Genomic DNA, 20,705 nt, shown 5'->3' with positions numbered 1-20,705 from the left:
TTGCAGTACGATAGCAAAAATACCAACAAAACAGTTGGCTTTAAATTCTTGTAAAAAATTATATTTCTTGAGTTCCGTAAAATTATGATCTGTGTTTTCTGTTTTTGTGTACAGCTGTCGGCAGTGTAGCCTTGAATCGCCGGCTGGGATGTTTGGATCCAAACATCACACCGGACTCGGAACCCATAAGGATGATCAGCCTCGTAAATGAACTTTTTACTGCTTTGAATGACGCAGAATTCAGTGCTCGTCTATGGGAGGTGTTCCCAACCCCATCCTTCAGGAAACTCAAGAAGACTCACCAGGAGTTCCTTGTGTAAGTGATCTTTCTCTGAATCTGAATCTTGTTGGTACTCTGAAACTTTTGGCATGAGAAAGTTCCATCGCCAGGAACCAAATTAAACTATTTATATATAAAATACCCATATTAAAATCATTTAATAGCTTCCTGAAAATGTCTTAATTTTATTTTTATAAGTAATATTGCCTTTAAATATCTAGTAATTCAAGATATGTATATTAATGAGCAAACTCTTATTGAGACAAAGTTTCTTTTAAGGAGAAGTTTTGTCAAGCCAGTAACATGATGAACCTCTACATAGTGTGGTTATCACAATACAAACTTACTTTTCTCTGTGGCGTTTGTTTTATATCTGTAACCAGCATGACCTTGTATCCTGAAATACAACAGTTGAAACAGTTGCTTCTTAAATTTAATGTTTTACCCCCAAAGCAACAAATTTATCGTGCCTCTTTTGCCTTCCCTTCTTCCCACAACAATTTATTTGATATCAGTGATGGGCTTTTGATCCAAATAATTAGACTTGTAGTTCCCTTAGCTGTATCGAACATGATGGCCTCTGTGAAGGCTTACTCAGCCCTGTAACAACTTCAGTCAGTATTACCAAGGCTGGCTCCTCCTCAGGAAAATTAATGAATAGAAAAAGAAATAATAACAGACAATGATAAACACTTTATTATTTAGAAACGGAAAATGTAAAACAAAACATGAATGGGTATCCTAATTGAAAGAAAAATGAAAAATGAAATGAAAAACATTACATTTGAACTCAACGCTAATATAGGTATATCATGGTAATGGGGTGTCAGGTGTTGGTGACACTGCGTGTTGTTGAAATCGTAGCCGTTGCTGATGGGGGGGAGGTAGCAGGTGTTTGTGACCACCACCGGCTCGTTCTTCACAGAGTATAGCCGTGACTAATTACTTCAGATGACAGGAAAACAGGTTCGTTACCACTGCTATGATGAGGGGTTAGGTCCTGTGTTGGCTTATATAACAGGTAAGTAGATTAAACATGGGACGTCTCAGGACATTAGTCCGTCTCCTTCTGTTCTTCTTGTTGGTTGGCAGGTGACCCTCTCTGTCATTCCAAGCTGTAAAGAGAGACAGATTACCCACTGCTTAAGAAATCACTCTCTATGATAAGTACAATACCTAAAAGATGTGGTGATTATTAAAACATTTAACAGATAAAGACTGAAAGGACTAAGTTAATTATTGGTCAAAAGTGAAGCTTTCAACCAATAAGTCCACTAAAATATGATCAGGCATGTACTTACAGTAGTGTTGGGTGCTGTGAGTTGAGTGATTTACTGTTTGACCGGAGCTCCACACGTCACCTTTCGGGGGGGGGGGGAAGAGTGAGGGGAAGGGATAGCAGGAGCTAGACTGACCCTACCTTAACAAGCAGCCGGCAATCAAACTATCACTTTCAGGGAGGGAGAAAAAGGGGGGGAATAGTGGGAGCTGGACTTACCCTACCTTAACAAGTAGCTGGCAATGAAACTATTGTTACTATATACTCCCTCGCTACTCCTATCTATTGAACTTTTCCCTCACACTTCCCCATACCAAGACTTATAGTCAAGGAGTATAAGAAGAATAGGCGAGGAAAAAGTTCTAACATGTGGAAGTCGCGTAAGGCAACAAATCTTCTACTGACTGTCACGACTTAACCAGTCAGAAATAATTGGATGAACCATTGATATACACAATGGAACTTAAAAGCCTGGAGTGCCAATGTCCACCTCAAGAGGAGACTGTTGGTTCCCTTAAAAGTTTCTAGGTATATCAAAGGTTTGTGGTCCGTTTCTAAAATGAATTCTTTTCCCAGCAAATAAAATTTAAGTTTGGAGATACCCCACACAAGGGCCAAACATTCCTTTTGTATGGTGGAGTATGTCGATTCTGTGGGAAGGAGTTTCCAGCTTAGGAAGCATGCAGGGAAGGGAGTACCATCATGGTATTGTAGTAGCACCGCACCTAAGCCAGTATTGGAGGCATCAGTTCTTAAACAAAATGTTTTATTAATATCTGGAATCTTAAGTATAGGGTCTTTCGAAAAGATACTTTTAATCTCATTAAACTTTTCCCGAGCTACGTCGGAAAGTTCAAGAGGTTCCTTCACAGACTTTTTAAGGAAGTCGGATAATATGCCTGTAAGATCAGTAAGGTTCGGGATAAACTGTGCATAAAAATTTACAGAGCCATGAAAGTTACGCATGAGCTTCTTGGTTTTGGGGAATTTAAATTCTAATAAAGCTTTGATCTTACTGGGGAGAGGCTGCAGAGAGTTATTAGAAAGTATCAGTCCAAGATATCTAATCTTGTTATACCCAAGGAAGCATTTCTTCGGCTTGGCAGTGAGGCCATGTGAGCGTAACCTACGCAAAACTGATGTTAATGTTTGGATATGTTCGCCCCACGTGGATGTCATTACGTAAATGTTATCAAAATAAACTGAAACATTTGGCATATTACCCAAGACCTTTCTCATCAGTCTCACGTAGGTAGCACAGGCAGTTACCAAACCGAAGGGCATAGTTCTGTTCTGCATCAGTCCTTGGTGGGTAGGAAAAGCGGTGTACTGCTTAGAAGAAGGATCTAACATTACTTGATGATATGCCTGCGCAATATCAATCTCTGAAAAGAAGGAAGCGTCATAAAATTTGTGTAGATCGCTATCTATTAAGGGCATAGGCTCAGCATCCCACCGAGTTATAGCATTAAGGCCTCTGAAGTCAATAGCAAGTCTATATGAATTATCCTCCTTCTTAACCATGAGTACTGGTGAGCAATATGCAGATACTGAAGGTTCAATGATCTTCAGTTTTAATAATTTGTCTACCTCTCGGTCAAATGCATCCCTAAGGTGAACTGGAACTGGGTATAATTTCCGTTTGATCGGATTATCCGTCAATAAGTCAATCTTATGGACTACCGTGGAGGTAACACCTGGAATATCAGTAAAGACTTCTGAAAAGTTACTCACACATTGAAGTAGTTCATGTCTCTTATGGTCATCCAAAGATTCATTAATATTAATGTTGGTTGCGCCCGAGTGGTCAAGAGTCACCAAGTCATGTAGTTCTTCATCATAGTCTAAGTTAGAGGTGTCAGTTACACACACCTTACATTCTTCAGTTGTCTTATCAAGTTCGTGTGGAAAAACTAAGTTAAAGTTATTAAGGCAGTTAACCGAATTTCTTCGGTAATATTTCTTAATTAAGGATGTTGATATGATAAAGCTTAGGTTTCCCCTTGACTTCTATGAGGTAGTCAACTTTCCCACAAATTTTTAATACTTTATATGGACCTTTCCATGCTACTAATAATTTATTTGACTTGATAGGCAAAAGTACAAGAACTTCATCCCCTACTTTAAAACTTCTCCTCTGACTTTTGGAATCAAAATAGGTTTTGTACTGGTCCATTGACAAGCTTAGGTTTTTCGAAACTATGTCAGAGGTCTCCTCAAGTTTGGATCTAAGGTCAAGGAGAAACTGGTAAGAAGACTGAATCTCAGCATTTACCTCCTCATTAGGCCATAAGTCATGAAGGATGGACAATGGACCTCTGGCCTGTCTACCATAGAGAAGTAGAAAAGGTGAAAACCCCAAAGAGTCACTGGGAACTTCCCTCATGGCAAACAAAGCACAGGGTAGGTAACGATGCCACTCCTTAGGTTTAAGGGAGCAAAGTTTCCTTAAAATAGACTTCAGAACCGAATGCTGGCGCTCAATCCTCCCATTACAGCTGGGATGATAGGGTGTGGTGAAGAGAGGCTTCACTCCCAGAAGTTGGTAGAGATGTTGCATTAAGTCAGATGTGAATTGTGTCCCACGGTCAGACAAAATTTCTCTAGGGATGCCCACTCTGGAGAAGATGGACAAAAGGGTTTCAGCCACCTCTGTAGTAGTTATGGTCTTTAAGGGTACGGCTTCAGGGAAACTCGAAGCATAATCAACTAATGTTAATATATATCTATGTCCCCCAGATGAAAGTGGAGATAAAGGACCAACGATGTCAATAGCTACTCTTTCAAAAGGTACCGTAATGACTGGCATTTTGACCATAGGTACTCGCCTAGTACCTAGGGAGGATGACAGTTGGCGAACTTTACACGATCTACAATAGGTAGTGACACCTGAGGACATTTTTGGCCAAAAATAGGTTTCCCTAATTTTATTTAAGGTTTTACGGTGCGAGAAATGTCCGGCTACTGGCAGGTCATGAGCCATTTTAAGAACAGTCTCTCTGCATTGACTTGGAACAACTAAGATGGAATAGTCTATCTCATCTGAATTTAATTTGAATACTGACTTGTACAAGATACCTTTTATATATTCAAATTTATATGAAAAGTTTTTCCTTTGATTTTGTTTAGCGGCATTATGGCAATTCTGAAGAGAAGGGCAATTACGTTGTAAATTGACAAAGGAGTCCTTCGATATATCTAAAGGCTTAAAGTCAGGGAAAATCAAAGGATGGACAGTAGGAGAAGCCTGGGCTTTGGTCTGAGCCCTAGTCAAGACATATATGGTATCGGAGGTGATATCTTCACTTTCATCTAACAAGTGAACCGGTGATCCTACTACCTCGCTTTCGAAAGTAGCATCACTGGTTTTTAATCCCACATGAATCTCACGAGACATTGTCTCATCTGAACTTTCGAGGGGCTTCTCTGACTCTACAGGAAGAGGATCTGAAACACTTATGTCCATCTTTGGTGATGAAAGGTCAACCTCAGAAGGAAAAATGGCACCTTTTACATTACCTATTAGTACGGAGCAAGAAGTGATGGGAGCTAGTACGGCTTCAGACCAACCTGTGAACCATTTAGACCTAATGTAACAACGGATGGTAGGAAAAGTGTCTGTACGGCCCAAGTAGTCTGAAAGTATAGCAGAGGAATGAGTTTCTTTAAGATTCGGGAACAGCTTATCAGAAATGACTATACATGTGCATCCAGTGTCTAGTAAAATGGTAGATACATTAAGTCCATTAACTGTTCCTGAACAGAAGGGTGCTTGGGCATTACAGTCTTTAAAACATCTTCCAACTTTTTGGACCTTCTTAGAAGGACAATCTGGACGTTTATGTCCCTTAACACCACACAAATGACAAACAGGAATAAAAGAAGTCACTTTACTTTCCACTAAAGGCTTTGATTTTTTAAGGTCTGATGAACCCTTGCCCTTAGGATTCGATCCCTTTAGGTCTTTATAGGAATTGTGAGCCTCACCATACAAGTCAGCGGCCTCAGCAACTTCCTCAGCTTTAATCAGGTTACGTTCTCTAATGAATGTTCTTATCTGGTGGGGAAGAGCTGTCAGGAACTGGTCAGCAACCATGAAGTCTAAGAGATTCATAACTGTGATCAATTCCTGAACTCTGTATCCAAAAGTCGAATAAACGAGTGTTACCTGTAACTGCTGAAAGTTCTGGCCAGGCTGTAAGGTGGCATACCTGAAATCTTTCCTGTAAGAATTAGTGGTTTTCTGATATGCTTTAAGGATTGCCTTCTTCAGTAGGTTATAATTACATATGATATCCTGCGATGAAGTTGCATAGATATTCAAGGCTGTACCAGAAAATAACATTCCTAACCTGGTAGCCCAGGTGTCAGTAGGCCATTCACAGAGGGTAGCGGTATTTTCAAACCTGATAATGTATGAAGTTATGTCTTCCCCCTCTGTGAAGGGAGGTAAATTAGGTGTTGGAATATGTGCACTAGCTGCATGATGTTCAATTACTCCTTCCTCTAATTGTTGTTGTGTAAAAGTTAACTTTTTATTCTCTAATTCAAGGAGAGATTTTTCGAGCTCACGATCCTTTTCTCTCTCTATTAACTCATGTTCTCTATCCTTTGCTCTTTCCTCAAGTTCTCTTAATTTAACTTGTTCCTCACGTATTTTAGCTTGTTCTTCACGTTCTCGAGCTCTTTTCTCACGATCAAGTCTATCACGCTCTTTTTTGTCTTCTTTCTCTTTCTGTCTTTCTTGGATTTCTCTCTCAATTCTCTCTCTCTCTCTCTCTCTCTCCTTTTTCTCCTGTCTTTCAAGGTTCTCTTTTTCCTTTTTCTCTTCTCTTTCGATTCTCTCTCTCTCTCCTTTTTCTCGTCTCTTTCGATTCTCTCTCTCTCCTTTTCTTCTTCTCTTTCCCTTTCTGTCTTTCTTCTCTCTCAATTCTCTCTCTTTCAAGTCTTTCCTGGATCTTAGCACTAATGAAAGATTCTAAATTTTTCCCTGTTATTCCTAACTTACTTCCAGCGTTCATCCAAAACTGGTATTCCTCCATACTTGCAAGAATAACTTAAACTATCAGGGGAAATGAAACGGGTATTAAAGAAAATGGAGGGTTCAATTCCTGCTCCGCTCAAACTGCAAATAAACCAGAGGGCTCGATCCCTACTTCAATTAAACAATATGTATTAATTAAAACAAAGGGTTCTATGCCGGCTTCGAGCAAACAGTAAGTAGAATGGGGTCACTTGACCATCCAATCTTCTCAGCAACAAATCAAGAGTGTCCTACGACAGTTCCCTTGATATAATAAAGAGCTCAATGAAACAAATTGTCACTGGAAAATCTCGGGTCCCTAGAGTCTAATCCTCCAAAGTGTTTCAAGCTCGAAAAGGTGGCAGAATTAAATATTATATCCTGCCTGACTTGACTTACAATAAATTGAGACTATAACAATAACCAAATCTTTTAAATACCTGTACCGTAGTCCTACCATAGAGAATGATTACTCATGGCTGGTGGTAACTGTCTGTGGTATGCGGCGTTGAAGTTTCAATGGTAGATTCGAGATAGAATTGAATCTTGATTCTGTAGAGTTGATCCTGGCAAGGTTGCCACTTGTGAAGGCTTACTCAGCCCTGTAACAACTTCAGTCAGTATTACCAAGGCTGGCTCCTCCTCAGGAAAATTAATGAATAGAAAAAGAAATAATAACAGACAATGATAAACACTTTATTATTTAGAAACGGAAAATGTAAAACAATAAAACATGAATGGGTATCCAAATTGAAAGAAAAATGAAAAATGAAATGAAAAACATTACATTTGAACTCAACGCTAATATAGGTATATCATGGTAATGGGGTGTCAGGTGTTGGTGACACTGCGTGTTGTTGAAATCGTAGCCGTTGCTGATGGGGGGGAGGTAGCAGGTGTTGGTGACCACCACCGGCTCGTTCTTCACAGAGTATAGCCGTGACTAATTACTTCAGATGACAGGAAAACAGGTTCGTTACCACTGCTATGATGAGGGGTTAGGTCCTGTGTTGGCTTATATAACAGGTAAGTAGATTAAACATGGGACGTCTCAGGACATTAGTCCGTCTCCTTCTGTTCTTCTTGTTGGTTGGCAGGTGACCCTCTCTGTCATTCCAAGCTGTAAAGAGAGATAGATTACCCACTGCTTAAGAAATCACTCTCCATGATAAGTACAATACCTAAAAGATGTGGTGATTATTAAAACATTTAACAGATAAAGCCTGAAAGGACTAAGTTAATTATTGGTCAAAAGTGAAGCTTTCAACCAATAAGTCCACTAAAATATGATCAGGTGTGTACTTACAGTAGTGTTGGGAGCTGTGAATCGAGTGATTTACTGTTTGGACCAGAGCCCCACACGTCACTTTTCGGGGGGGGGGGGAGGGAAGTGGGAGTTGAGGGGATAGCGGGAGCTAGACTGACCCTACCTTAACAAGCAGCCGGAAGTCAAACTATCACTTTCGGGGAGGGAGAAAAAGGGGGGGGAATAGCCGGAGTTGGACTTACCCTACCTTAACAAGTAGCCGGCAATGAAACTATTGTTACTATATACTCCCTCGCTACTCCTATCTATTGAACTTTTCCCTCACAGCCTCCCGTTCTCCAGATGCTGTTTGATCCCCATTGGAGTCAGCGCTTCCCTGAGAAAGTATTGATGTTCAAAATGATGTGGACGCTATTCATCTTGTAGGCGGAAGCGCCAAAGAATATATTAAAATAATTATAAAGTGAATTATAAAGTAAGCTCCAAAGAGGCTAACATAACGTTGATAAATTACAAAAAAAATGTTCTTTGGAAGAAATTCAATACATTCTTATTCAGGCTATGTCATGCATTTATAAATAATTACGTTTACTCTCTCTCTCTCTCTTTATGTATATATATATATATATATATATATATATATAGAGATATATATATATCTCTATATATATATATATATATATATATATATATATATATATATATATATATGTCGTGCCGAATAGGCAGAACTTGCGATCTTGGCTTAAATAGCAACGCTCATCTTGCCATATAGGACAAGTGAAAATTTGTGTATGCAATAATTTCGCCAAAATCATTCTGAACCTAACGAAAAAAATATATTTTACTGTGTTTGTTTAGTATTAAATTATTGTAAACAAATTTAAAATATATTTAGTTGGGTTAGGCTAAAATAAATTGCGCTTGTTATAATAAGGTTAGGTAAGTTTTCTAATATTCTTTTGGTGCAAAATTATAAATTTTTACATCAACATTAACGAAAAAAAATATATCTTTAAACGTATAAGAGAAAATTTTAGAAAGGACTTAATTTTAAATGAGTTCTTGCTAATTGACCAGTTTTACATATTCGGCACGATATATATATATATATAAGTATATATACACATACATATATATATATATATATATATATATATATATATATATATATTTTTTTTTTTTTTCAAAATATATATAGGGAGGTACCACCTCTATGGGTGGAATGGGGACCCTCATCCTCAGAGAAGACAATAAACGTACCTCAGGGAAAACTCAAGGTTCTCCCCGGAGCTGTTTGAATATTTTCTTCTCCTACCACCCCCTATATATTTTGTATTCTATGTGAACATTTATTGATAAACAGAATACATGTGCAGAAAAACACAAACATGAATATAATGGTACAGTGTATTAAAGATCATAAATTTCCTCCAGCTCCTCCGAAGCCGGACGCGAGCCAAGTATGCAGCAAGCATTTCCCCTCTAGTTGGCTATGCTGAGGCGCTGGAACATGAAAGTGGCTGCCCTTGGGTCCCTGGTGGTGTCAATGAGTCTGGAACCCAATTCTTTGAGGAAACGTGTGGCATTTTTTTTTCCCATGATCGCAAGGTCTCTGTTCCCACTGGGACAAATTGATACTGTTGGCTTATGTCCCTGTACTTGCTGATCTTGTACTCCTCCCTGTAATCAGCAGCTCCTCCCTGTCGCCCAACACTGATGGATATAGGTGTCAGCCAGTGTGGACACACAGGTACAGGCCCATGCTAAGAGCTTGCCATTCTTCCAAGGATAGATAGTGAGGTTGTGGGTTGTGGGTTGTGGGTATTGTTGGCTGCTAGTGATCGGGGCTCCCTCTAGGCTGGGCATCCAGCTGTAGCGAGGGTTCTCTTTATGATGTCGTTGACCTCATTGTGTCTTGCATGCCAGCCCTTTGGTTTTGAAACAGTTAAGACCATGTAGACCGTATTGGTCTGCTTGTGCTTCACCGCAAATACACATATACTCTGTGTGAATTGGGGCAGCAAGACGCAGAGCCACTGCAATACGGAGGGTCTTACGGTCGAGTCATGTTCCCATTGTCGATATGGGAACTGTTTGGAGGAAGTCCCCAGAGTGAGGTGCTCTCACAGCCTGGAGATGGGCAGTCTCCCTATCTGATGTTGCAGCCCTAAGCATGTTGGCAAGCACCTTTTCAGCTATCGGGCCATCCCAGCTTGACTGTTTGTGAGCCAGTGCTGCACTAGGGTTTTGGTGCTGAAGCAGCAAGAGTCTCCCATTCAGTGATGGCACTGGCATAGCTAGGGTTCTGTATTCCTGCTGAGCCACTGAGGTTATCAGGAAGAATTTGTCTTATCAACTCGTTTGATGCTATGGAAGAGGATAGGAAAGCTTTGTAGAGCATCTGGGAGGATCTGCATACTCCTAGCCTCCCAAGCCTGACTGGAAATGAGGCTTGCAACCACTGTCCATCTTCAAGGGAAAGATTTAATACACTCTCTAGCATGGTCTTTAGGAGAGAGTCATATTCCTTGAGTTTTGGACTGATGAAGGCTGGGGAGCATCTCAGATAGTAGGTAAGTTTTGGGATTGACAGGCACCTGGTGAGTAGGTAGAAGGCATCATGTGTGTTAATGTCTTTCATCCTGCTTTCCATCGTCCGGAGGTCTGGGACTTTTTTCTAGGATCAGATCAATGGCATTGAACCCAAGAGGAGCACCAAGAAGAGTGCTATTGGCTGGATCAATGGCTCGTGCTCCTGGTAAAACGGTGCTAATATTCTGGATCATCTGTTGATTGGTAGAAACTATTTCACATTTGGTGGGGTTTAAAGAGAGGCCCAGGCTTTCTCCCATGTCTTTAATTTTACTGATGTCCTCTAGGAGAGATTCTGTTGTGCCAGCTAGGGTTCCATCATCCAGGAACCAGATATTGAGCTCGCTGGAGAGTGCTTCTGTGACTTCCTTGATGACCAAACAAAATAGAAAGGGGGCGAGAGGGTCCCCCTGTTGCACGCCCTCACATGAGTTAATTTCATGGCCCCCAAACAATAGTTTGGAAGTCACACTATAACACGATTCTATGAAGGGATAAAGGGAAGGGAAAATTCTATAAACTGCTTGGAGAGCAGCATCCCTTCTGACAGAGTTGAAAGAGTTGGCAAAGTCCAATTTGACCAAGGTTTTTCAACGGACATGTTTTTGATATATACTCGTGCTGCGTGGGCAGCTGCTTCACAGCCCTGTTGAGCGCCGAAACCGAGCTGAGTTGGTTTCAGCATTGCAGCAGCCTCTTGACTTATATATATAAATATATGTATATAAATATATATATATATATATATATATATATATATATATATATATATATATATAAACACTGATCTCTGGCTGAAGGAGACTCGAACCTACGAACCTTGGAACAAGGTACGCAGTGCTTTACCAGTCTACCCACACTGGACAATACCATGGAGTCCAGGATGCGCTAGACTTTGATCCAAGGCAGCCAGCTTTCAGGGAGAAGGCTTACAGCTTTTCATCTCATCCCCTGCATGCATCAGCCTTACTAGAGATATTAACAATGCAATGCGTACCTTGTTCCAAGGTTCGTAGGTTCGAGTCTCCTTCAGCTAGAGATCAGTGTTTGTGAATATTTCGCCTGCTCTTGCGAATTCCTTGCATTGTTAATATCTCTAGTAAGGCTGATGCATGCAGGGGAGTTCAGTCCTGGAGATGGAAAGTACAGTGCTTGCACTCTCAAGGAGGGGTGTTAATGTTGGCGTTTTATAACTGTAGTGTAGGCGTTCCTCTGGCAAGACAGTGATGGAGTTAATGATGGTGAAAGTTTTTTTTTCGGGCTACCCTGCCTTGGTGGGAAAAGGCTGATGTATTAAAAAATAATATATATATATATATATATATATATAATATATATATATATATATATATATATATATATATATATATAGATATATATATATATATATATATATATATATATATATATATGTCGTGCCGAATATGTAAAACTGGTCAATTAGCAAGAACTCATTTAAAATTAAGTCCTTTCTGAAATTTTCTCTTATACGCTTAAAGATATATTTTTTTCATTAATGTTCATGCAAAAATTTTTAATTTTGCACCAAAAGAATCTTAGAAAACTTACCTAACCTTATTATAACAAGAGCAATTTATTTTAGCCTAACCCAACTAAATATATTTTAAATGCGTTTACAGTAATTTAATACTAAACAAACACAATCAAATATATTTTTTTCGTTAGGTTCAGAATGATTTTGGCGAAATTTTTGCATACACAAATTTTCACTTGTCCTATATGGCAAGATGAGCGTTGCTATTTAAGCCAAGATCGCAAGTTCTGCCTATTCGGCACGACATATATATATATATATATATATATATATATATATATATATATATATATATATATATATATATATATATATATATATATATATATATATATATATATATATATATATATATATATATTTATATATATATATATATATATATATATATATATATATATATATATATATATATATATATATATATATATATATATATATATATATATATATATTTATGTAAAACTGGTCAATTAGCAAGAACTCATTTAAAATTAAGTTCTTTCTGAAATTTTCTCTTATACGTTTAGAGATATATTTTTTTCATTGATGTTAATGTAAAAATTTACAATTTTTCACCAAAAGAATCTTAGAAAACTTACCTAACCTTATTATAACAAGCGCAATTTATTTTAGCCTAACCCAACTAAATATATTTTAGATTTGTTTACAATAATTTAATACTAAACCAACCCAGTGAAATACATTTTTTTCGTTAGGCTCAGAATGATTTTGGCGAAATTATTGCATACACAAATTTTACAGTGGTCCTATATGGCAAGATGAGCGTTGCTATTTAAGCCAAGATCGTAAGTTCTGCCTATTCGGCACGACATATATAAATAATTAAGAGTAAGACGGAGAATAGGATAGCAGATGAACAAGGAGGCTTTAGGAAAGGTAGGGGGTGTGTGAACCAGGTGTTTACAGTGAAAGATATAAGTGAACAGTATTTAGATAAGACTAAAGAGGTCTTTGTGGCATTTATGGATTTGGAAAAGGCGTATGACAGGGTGGATAGGGGGGCAATGTGGCAGATGTTGCAGGTGTATGGTGTAGGAGGTAGGTTACTGAAAGCAGTGTAGAGTTTTTACGAGGATAGTGAGGCTCAAGTTAGAGTATGTAGGAAAGAGGGAAATTATTTCCCAGTAAAAGTAGGCCTTAGACAAGGATGTGTGATGTCACCGTGGTTGTTTAATATATTTATAGATGGGGTTGTAAGAGAAGTAAATGCGAGGGTCTTGGCAAGAGGCGTGGAGTTAAAAGATAAAGAATCACACATAAAGTGGGAGTTGTCACAGTTGCTCTTTGCTGATGACACTGTGCTCTTGGAAGATTCTGAAGAAAAGTTGCAGAGATTGGTGGATGAATTTGGTAGGGTGTGCAAAAGAAGAAAATTAAAAGTGAATACAGGAAAGAGTAAGGTTATGAGGATAACGAAAAGATTAGGTGATAAAAGATTGGATATCAGATTGGAGGGAGAGAGTATGAAGGAGGTGAATGTATTCAGATATTTGGGAGTGGACGTGTCAGCGGATGGGTCTATGAAAGATGAGGTGAATCATAGAATTGATGAGGGGAAAAGGGTGAGTGGTGCACTTAGGAGTCTGTGGAGACAAAGAACTTTGTCCTTGGAGGCAAAGAGGGGAATGTATGAGAGTAAAGTTTTACCAACGCTCTTATATGGGTGTGAAGCATGGGTGATGAATGTTGCAGCGAGGAGAAGGCTGGAGGCAGTGGAGATGTCATGTCTGAGGGCAATGTGTGGTGTGAATATAATGCAGAGAATTCGTTGTTTGGAAGTTAGGAGGAGGTGCGGGATTACCAAAACTGTTGTCCAGAGGGCTGAGGAAGGGTTGTTGAGGTGGTTCGGACATATAGAGAGAATGGAGCGAAACAGAGTGAGTTCAAGAGTGTATCAGTCTGTAGTGGAAGGAAGGCGGGGTAGGGGTCGGCCTAGGAAAGGTTGGAGGGAGGGGGTAAAGGAGGTTTTGTGTGCGAGGGGCTTGGACTTCCAGCAGGCATGCTTGAGCGTGTTTGATAGGAGTGAATGGAGACAAATGGTTTTTTTTTAATACTTGACGTGCTGTTGGAGTGTGAGCAAAGTAACATTTATGAAGGGGTTCAGGGAAACCGGCAGGCCGGACTTGAGTCCTGGAGATGGGAAGTACAGTGCCTGCACTCTGAAGGAGGGGTGTTAATGTTGCAGTTTAAAAACTGTAGTGTAAAGCACCCTTCTGGCAAGACAGTGATGGAGTGAATGATGGTGAAAGTTTTTCTTTTTCGGGCCACCCTGCCTTGGTGGGAATCGGCCAGTGTGATAATAATAATAAATAATAATATATTTATATGTGTGTGTGTGTGTGTGTGTGTGTGTGTGTGTGTGTGTGTGTGTGTGTGTGTGTGTGTGTGTGTGTGTGTGTGTGTGTGTGTGTGTTTGTGTGTCTATGGTCTCACCAGACCATACAATCCTACAAGAATCATGCACCCAGCAGTGCTATGTGTTTGTACCGTGATCCGAGGACATACGGTGGTGTGGGTGCCTCAGAGCTAATTTCTTTCTACTTCCCGTTTGGTGTACTAGCCTCCACAAGCAGTATATATCGAATTGTAACCACGAACGAATGGTATTATATCAATAACAACACTGCGACTATCCGGGATTGTATGGTCCCGTGGGTTAGAGCGTCGTGGAATTTTCACTCACCATGAGATGAGTGAAGTACGCAAAATGGGAAGTAGAATGAAATTAGCTCTGAGGCATCCACACCACCGAGCACAGGACCATACACGCCGCCTTGTCAGTGGGCTTCTATTTATAACAGCTGTTTATCAATAGTTTGAGGAGAGATTTATGTACGAGCCTTTTGTAATATATTATGTATGAATTAACATCATAATTGGAGTTGTCGGTAGTAACACGTCTGCACTCATTTAATTGCATTTCTGTTTTAGTTGCTATGGTGAATTTGTTGAAAGATATTTTGAGATATTTATGTCTGTAAGATATGGGGTAGATATTAAGTTGACCTGCAAACAGATGAATGGTACCTGATGTTTGCCTGTTAATATCTTAGACGTACATACAATGAGCTCTAATCGATAAAAAAAAATCGCCTGAACTTCGTTACTGAATGTTTTGAAAACCGTGCAGAATTGCGGACAAAAACATCCGAGAGACGGAGGCGGCGTTGCTGGCGCAGGAGCCTAGTGATGACCGGGAACTGACACTGATGGAGGGACTGCTCCTCAAGCCAGGACTCTCCCGCAAGGACGTGGTCACCCTCATCCTCGACATGCTCTTCGCTGGCATTGATACAGTGAGAATAACTTAAATGATTTCTCGATTCTTCTTTTTTTTCAAGTTATGTGCAGTTTTCTTAGAAGTTTATTTATTTTTTTTGTTTAACAGAGCAAAAGTTATCTGCAGTTATGTTGGTATATAATACTGGAGCAACTGCATATTACCCATGATATAGCCGATGTAAATGTATGTTTCTCATCTCATATTATCTTAGATAAAAAACGAACACATCAGAATTCTCTTGTCCCTGTTTATTAGCATAGTTTTTAGCAGGTATTAATAGATACAAAACTAAAAAAAATGGCCTTGTTTCATTAGCAAGCTATCCAAATATATTTTCATCTACAACAACCCTGCAGTCAGTGAGGCACGTGAGAGACGTTCCATTCCAGACAAATCTCACTACTTGTAATGAAAAACTTAAAAAGTTTTTAAGGCAGCGAAGGGTTCATTCGGGATGGTGAGGTCAGAGTAATTTAACAACGATATGTAATTTCGCAAGAGGGAATGCTGATGTTAAACGCCCCAGTGTTGTTTTATATGTGCTTAACCTTTGAACTGCAGGTGCCTCTAGGTTTTTTAGACTATGTATTTTCTATTCGATTCTTTATCGGGAAAAGTTCCAATGCCCAAAATGGACATATGAAAGTGCTGAAATCGCCTGTGATCAACAATGGTACTCACTGTCATGTTCAGGTAACCAGTCAGATCGTCCTAACTCCTTCCCAGAGGGAGTACGGAAATGAAATGTAAAACTTTGTGGTTCCAGATTAGGGAACCAGTGGCTCCCAATCACTCGTAGGTTGGAATGAAGACTGTTTGGACTCACTTTTAACAATTCATAAAAACAAAAATATGAAAGAATAAAAAAGGACTAAGAATAAAACTGGTCGTAGAATAAGCAAATCTATAACATACCAGAAATATTTAAATCCCTATAGCGTTTCAAAGATGAAATGTTGAAGGATTAACTCAGTGTTTTAAGCCATACCGTGAACTTTTTTTCTCAAATGAATTATATAGAGACTGTATCCCCTACAAGCTACAGTGTAAAGGCCCACAGTGAAATCACGATTGCTGTGAGTACCCCTTGGTCCGGTGACGGGATCTTGCTCCAAGGAACTGGGCTTATCCTCCCCTTCTTTAAACCTGAATGCCTCCCATTCCCTAGGCCCTAAATGATCCATACAGATTCAGCGCTTCACTCTGAATAAAATAAATTAAAATTATTGCTGAGTAAGTGCCCAGGTGATGCTTCGAGCTGTTTCAGATGTTTGGCAGATGGCCATAATACGGATGGTGGTAGTTAGTTATTTAACAGAAGGATGACCCATCTGTTCGATTCTTCACTCTGTTAAAGGTATCGCTTAGAATGTTCCCACTTATTTTTACAACTCTTAATGAAGTAATTGACAAGTTACCCAAAGACATCCTAGCTATGGATATTTTGTTCTGGATAAAAATCCTTAAAGGGGAACACACTTTTTTGGGGGTTGGGGGTTGGGGGGGGAATATGTGAGTACCTGTTTCCTTTTAGATATTATTTGCTGATAAGAAAACATTTACAGTATAATATGTATTCCTCCATTCATATCTGTGAATCTTTCTAAAATACATGAAGACTTCGCACACTCTGGGTTTTGCAATGTACCTACTGGCTAGAAACCCGGAGGTGCAGACTAGACTGCAAGAGGAGGTGGATACTGTGCTCGGGGACCACAAGGGTCCACTCACTCACCATCACCTGGCCAAGCTCCACTACCTCAAGGCTGTCATTAAAGAGTCTATGAGGTATAACCTACACTCATCAGTTATTTTTTTTTTTTTTGCTTACTTTTAACTTCCCACGATATCGGTAAATACATTTTCAACAATATTGTAATAACAAATATTACAAATATCACTTGTTTACTATGTGATGCATTATCTATTATGCATCATTCAAATATGAATATACAGGATAATCGCTTTTGACGAGATACTCACACAGTTTATTATATTTTAGGTTGCTACCTACAGTGATGGGCTTTGGAAGAACTTTGGATAAGGAACTTGTTATCAGTGGATACTTAATACCTAAAGGGGTTCGTATTACTCACTTATGTATAGTTAACTATATAATGATTTCCTTAAGAAAGGTTATCGTTTAATCAATAAAACGTGCAGATAACTGATAATAATTAAGAACAGACCAAAACATCAAGCTGCTTCTAAAATTTAAAGTATACTTGTGAATTTAATCGTTATCAGGTTGATTTTGTTAACCTGACGAATATCAGAACATTTAACGTGTTTTATTATTTACATAGTGGTCAGTTTTGATAATGAGCATGATGATGGGTTGGGATGAATCGCTCTTCCCTCAAGCGAAGGAGTTCCTGCCCGAGCGGTGGTTGAGGAACAAGTCTCTCGGCACCATTCATCCTTACGCCACATTTCCCTTCGGCGCTGGCACTAGGATGTGCATCGGTCGACGCATCGCTGAGCAAGAGATGTACACCTTTCTAGCTAGAGTAAGTAATCCTCTAGTTTACCTCTTGGTTTTTCTGACTTTTATAACCCCTCGGCTAGTTTTTATTCTAAATTACAAGATATCTGAAAGTAAAATATATATTTAGTTATCAGAATTCAACAGTACCGACTATTCAGTTTTATGAAAGCCGGTAAAGAATGAAGGCATATGTGGTAGCGAAGACTGCATGTGAGAAATATTAGGTAAAGAGTAATGATTCGATTCATTAATCATGACTAATGCTAAATTCCGTCCATCCCTAAGGTATTACTCGCCTAAGTTTTTCTTTTACACTTCTCCCAATCCCCAAGGAAAATTATTCCTAATTTATTATTAAATACATTCTCAACTACGAAATATCTCCAGGAACTATTTATTGATTAATGAAAATAATAATTTATTCGTGTACAGGCAATGCAGCGCTTCACAATTGATTACAAGTATGAAGACCTTGAAGTTATTTGTCGCCTGGTGTTTGCCTCTGCTAAACCACTCAAGTTCAGCTTCACGGAGAGGCGCTGATACTGCTGTAAGAGACGCTGACCAACTGCTGTGAGAGTTGCTGACTGCTGTGACAGGTGTTGACTATTGTTGTGACAGACGCTGACTGATTGCTGTGAGAGATGCTGACCAACTGCTATGGGAGATGCTGACTGACTGCTGTGAGAGATGCTGACTGCTGCAAGAGACGCTGACTGACTGCTGTGAGAGATGCTGGCCAACTGCTATGGGAGATGCTGACCAACTGCTGTGAGAGATACTGACTGACTGCTGTGAGAGATGCTAACCAACTGCTATGAGAAATACTGACCAATTGCTTTGAGAGATACTGACCAACTGCTGTAGAGATGCTGACTCACTGCTGTGAGAGATGCTGACTGTTGTAGAGATGCTGACTGACTACTGTGAGAGATGCTGACCAACTGCTGTGACAGACGCCTACCGACTGCTCTAAGAGACGCTGACTCAGGAAGCACTGACTGACTACTATGAGATACGCTGACTCACTATTTTAACATACGCTGACTGACTACTATAAGATGCGCTGCCACTACTATGAGAAGTGCTGACACTAACTGTTATGAGAAGCACTGACACTGACTGTTATGAGAAGCGCTGACACTGACTTATGAGAAGTGCTGACACTGACTGGTATGAGAAGCACTGACACTGACTGTTTTGAGAAACATTGACACTGTTATGAGAAGCGCTGACACTGTTATGAGAAATGCTGACACTGACTTATGAGAAGCACTGACACTGACTTTTGAGAAGCTCTGACACTGTTACGAGAAATGCTGACACTGACTGTTATGAGAAACACTGACACTGTTATGAGAAGCGCTGACACTGAGTGTGACTTTGTAAATGGTCCAAGTGGGACCGAAACGTCGTCGTAAGCTTCTCTCTTTTATGTGCGGGTTATTTGTGTATCATTCCAGTCACGGTATTGTGCCTTTTTGTTATTTACTGAGTGTTATGAGAAGCACTGACACTGACTCTTATGAGAAGTGCTGACACTGACTGTTATGAGAAGTGCTGACACTGACTTATGAGAAGTGCTGACACTGACTGTTATGAGAAGTGCTGACACTGACTTATGAGAAGTGCTGACACTGACTGTTACGAGAAGCGCTGACACTGACTTATGAGAAGTGCTGACACTGACTGTTATGAGAAGCACTGACACTGACTTATGAGAAGTGCTGACACTGACTGTTATGAGAAGCGCTTACACTGTTATGAGAAGCACTGACACTGACTTATGAGAAGTGTTGACACTGACTTAAGAAAAGCACTGACACTGACTTATGAGAAGCACTGACACTGACTTATGAGAAGCACTGATGTAGACAGCCTGTACTGTCTGCACAGACAGCCCATGCTGTCTGCCAGCTTAGTTCATATTTCGCGCCACTCAGGTGCTGCCATCTATAGGCCTTGCCACTTCAGTATGCCCAGACTTGCCTCACCCTCACTCACACAGCGGCCTGGCATCAAGACACAAGTACTCCCAGCTCTCTCTCGTGGGCATGGCCCTGCCCGGGCCATGGGCACAAACACACAAGCCTGTGTAACCCACCTACGACTTAACAATAAAGTAAGAAGCCTCCGAAGAAGTATATCATTTAACTACCCGCTCTACAGCTACCAAACAACCCCATTTATATTGGTACCAGCGGTGGTCGCAGCGTTGTGTTTACCCTAGAGAGAGGAAGAAGTATATCATTCACACCCCGCTACCAGACTACCAAATAAACGCCATTATAAATGGTGACAGCGGTGCTCCGCAGCAGTTGTGTTTGCCTGGAGAGAGGGAGGGAGAGGTATGAAGTCATCTTCACTTCATCACCCTACACAAGAAGCATCCGTCTCTCAACGAGTTATCCTGATGTCGTGTCTGCACTTTTGAGCATCCAGACACAGGTACAAGCAGGATCCAGCCGAAATTTACCGAATTTCTTCGAGAATTGTAAGTGGCGTCCCAGTGACCCCACGCTGTTTCTCAAGTCACGTGTTCAGCGTCACTTGTATGTTGCTGTTGTTGTTCAGCTCAGCACAGCTGTTTCAGCAAGCCAGAGGTGAGTTTTGTGGTGATTTCTGTGTCCAGTGTGAGCTTCTCCACGTGTTTGTGGGTGGAGGAGGAGGAGGAGGAATGGCTAGATGCTCACCCTGCCATACACTCACCCACGCTCCTCGCCACCACACTACCATACACTCACCACTGCCCACTCCCTCTGCTGTGTTTTCTGCTGTTTTTCGTGTGAATTCATTGCCAGTGCTGTGTATCCGAGTGCCCGAGGCCACTCGAAGCTACGTGGATTACGACGTCACGTGGGTGTGGCCGATGTCACGTAGACCTACAAAGCCACGTGAGTTACCAGATGTC

At 40.1% G+C, this 20,705-nt stretch overlaps 1 protein-coding gene across 1 annotated transcript in view; it reads left to right on the top strand.

Annotated features, from left to right (window-relative positions):
• The window catches only part of LOC128705944 (probable cytochrome P450 49a1), a 35,769-nt gene extending 15,853 nt beyond the window's left edge, over nt 1–19,916 (top strand). The window contains exons 6-11 of the mRNA XM_070087276.1: nt 115–316; nt 15,154–15,319; nt 16,925–17,094; nt 17,309–17,387; nt 17,613–17,816; nt 18,227–19,916. Of these exons, the coding sequence (XP_069943377.1) occupies nt 115–316; nt 15,154–15,319; nt 16,925–17,094; nt 17,309–17,387; nt 17,613–17,816; nt 18,227–18,337 (932 nt within the window). The 3' untranslated portion in view covers nt 18,338–19,916. The remainder of the gene's footprint in view (nt 1–114; nt 317–15,153; nt 15,320–16,924; nt 17,095–17,308; nt 17,388–17,612; nt 17,817–18,226) is intronic.
• Nucleotides 19,917–20,705: the final 789 nt, after the last annotated feature.

The sequence above is a fragment of the Cherax quadricarinatus genome, chromosome 21, assembly GCF_038502225.1.
Source record: "Cherax quadricarinatus isolate ZL_2023a chromosome 21, ASM3850222v1, whole genome shotgun sequence".
Lineage (NCBI taxonomy): Eukaryota > Metazoa > Arthropoda > Malacostraca > Decapoda > Parastacidae > Cherax > Cherax quadricarinatus.
Note: the sequence above shows the minus strand (reverse complement) of the source record. Positions and strands in the feature narration are given on the sequence as shown.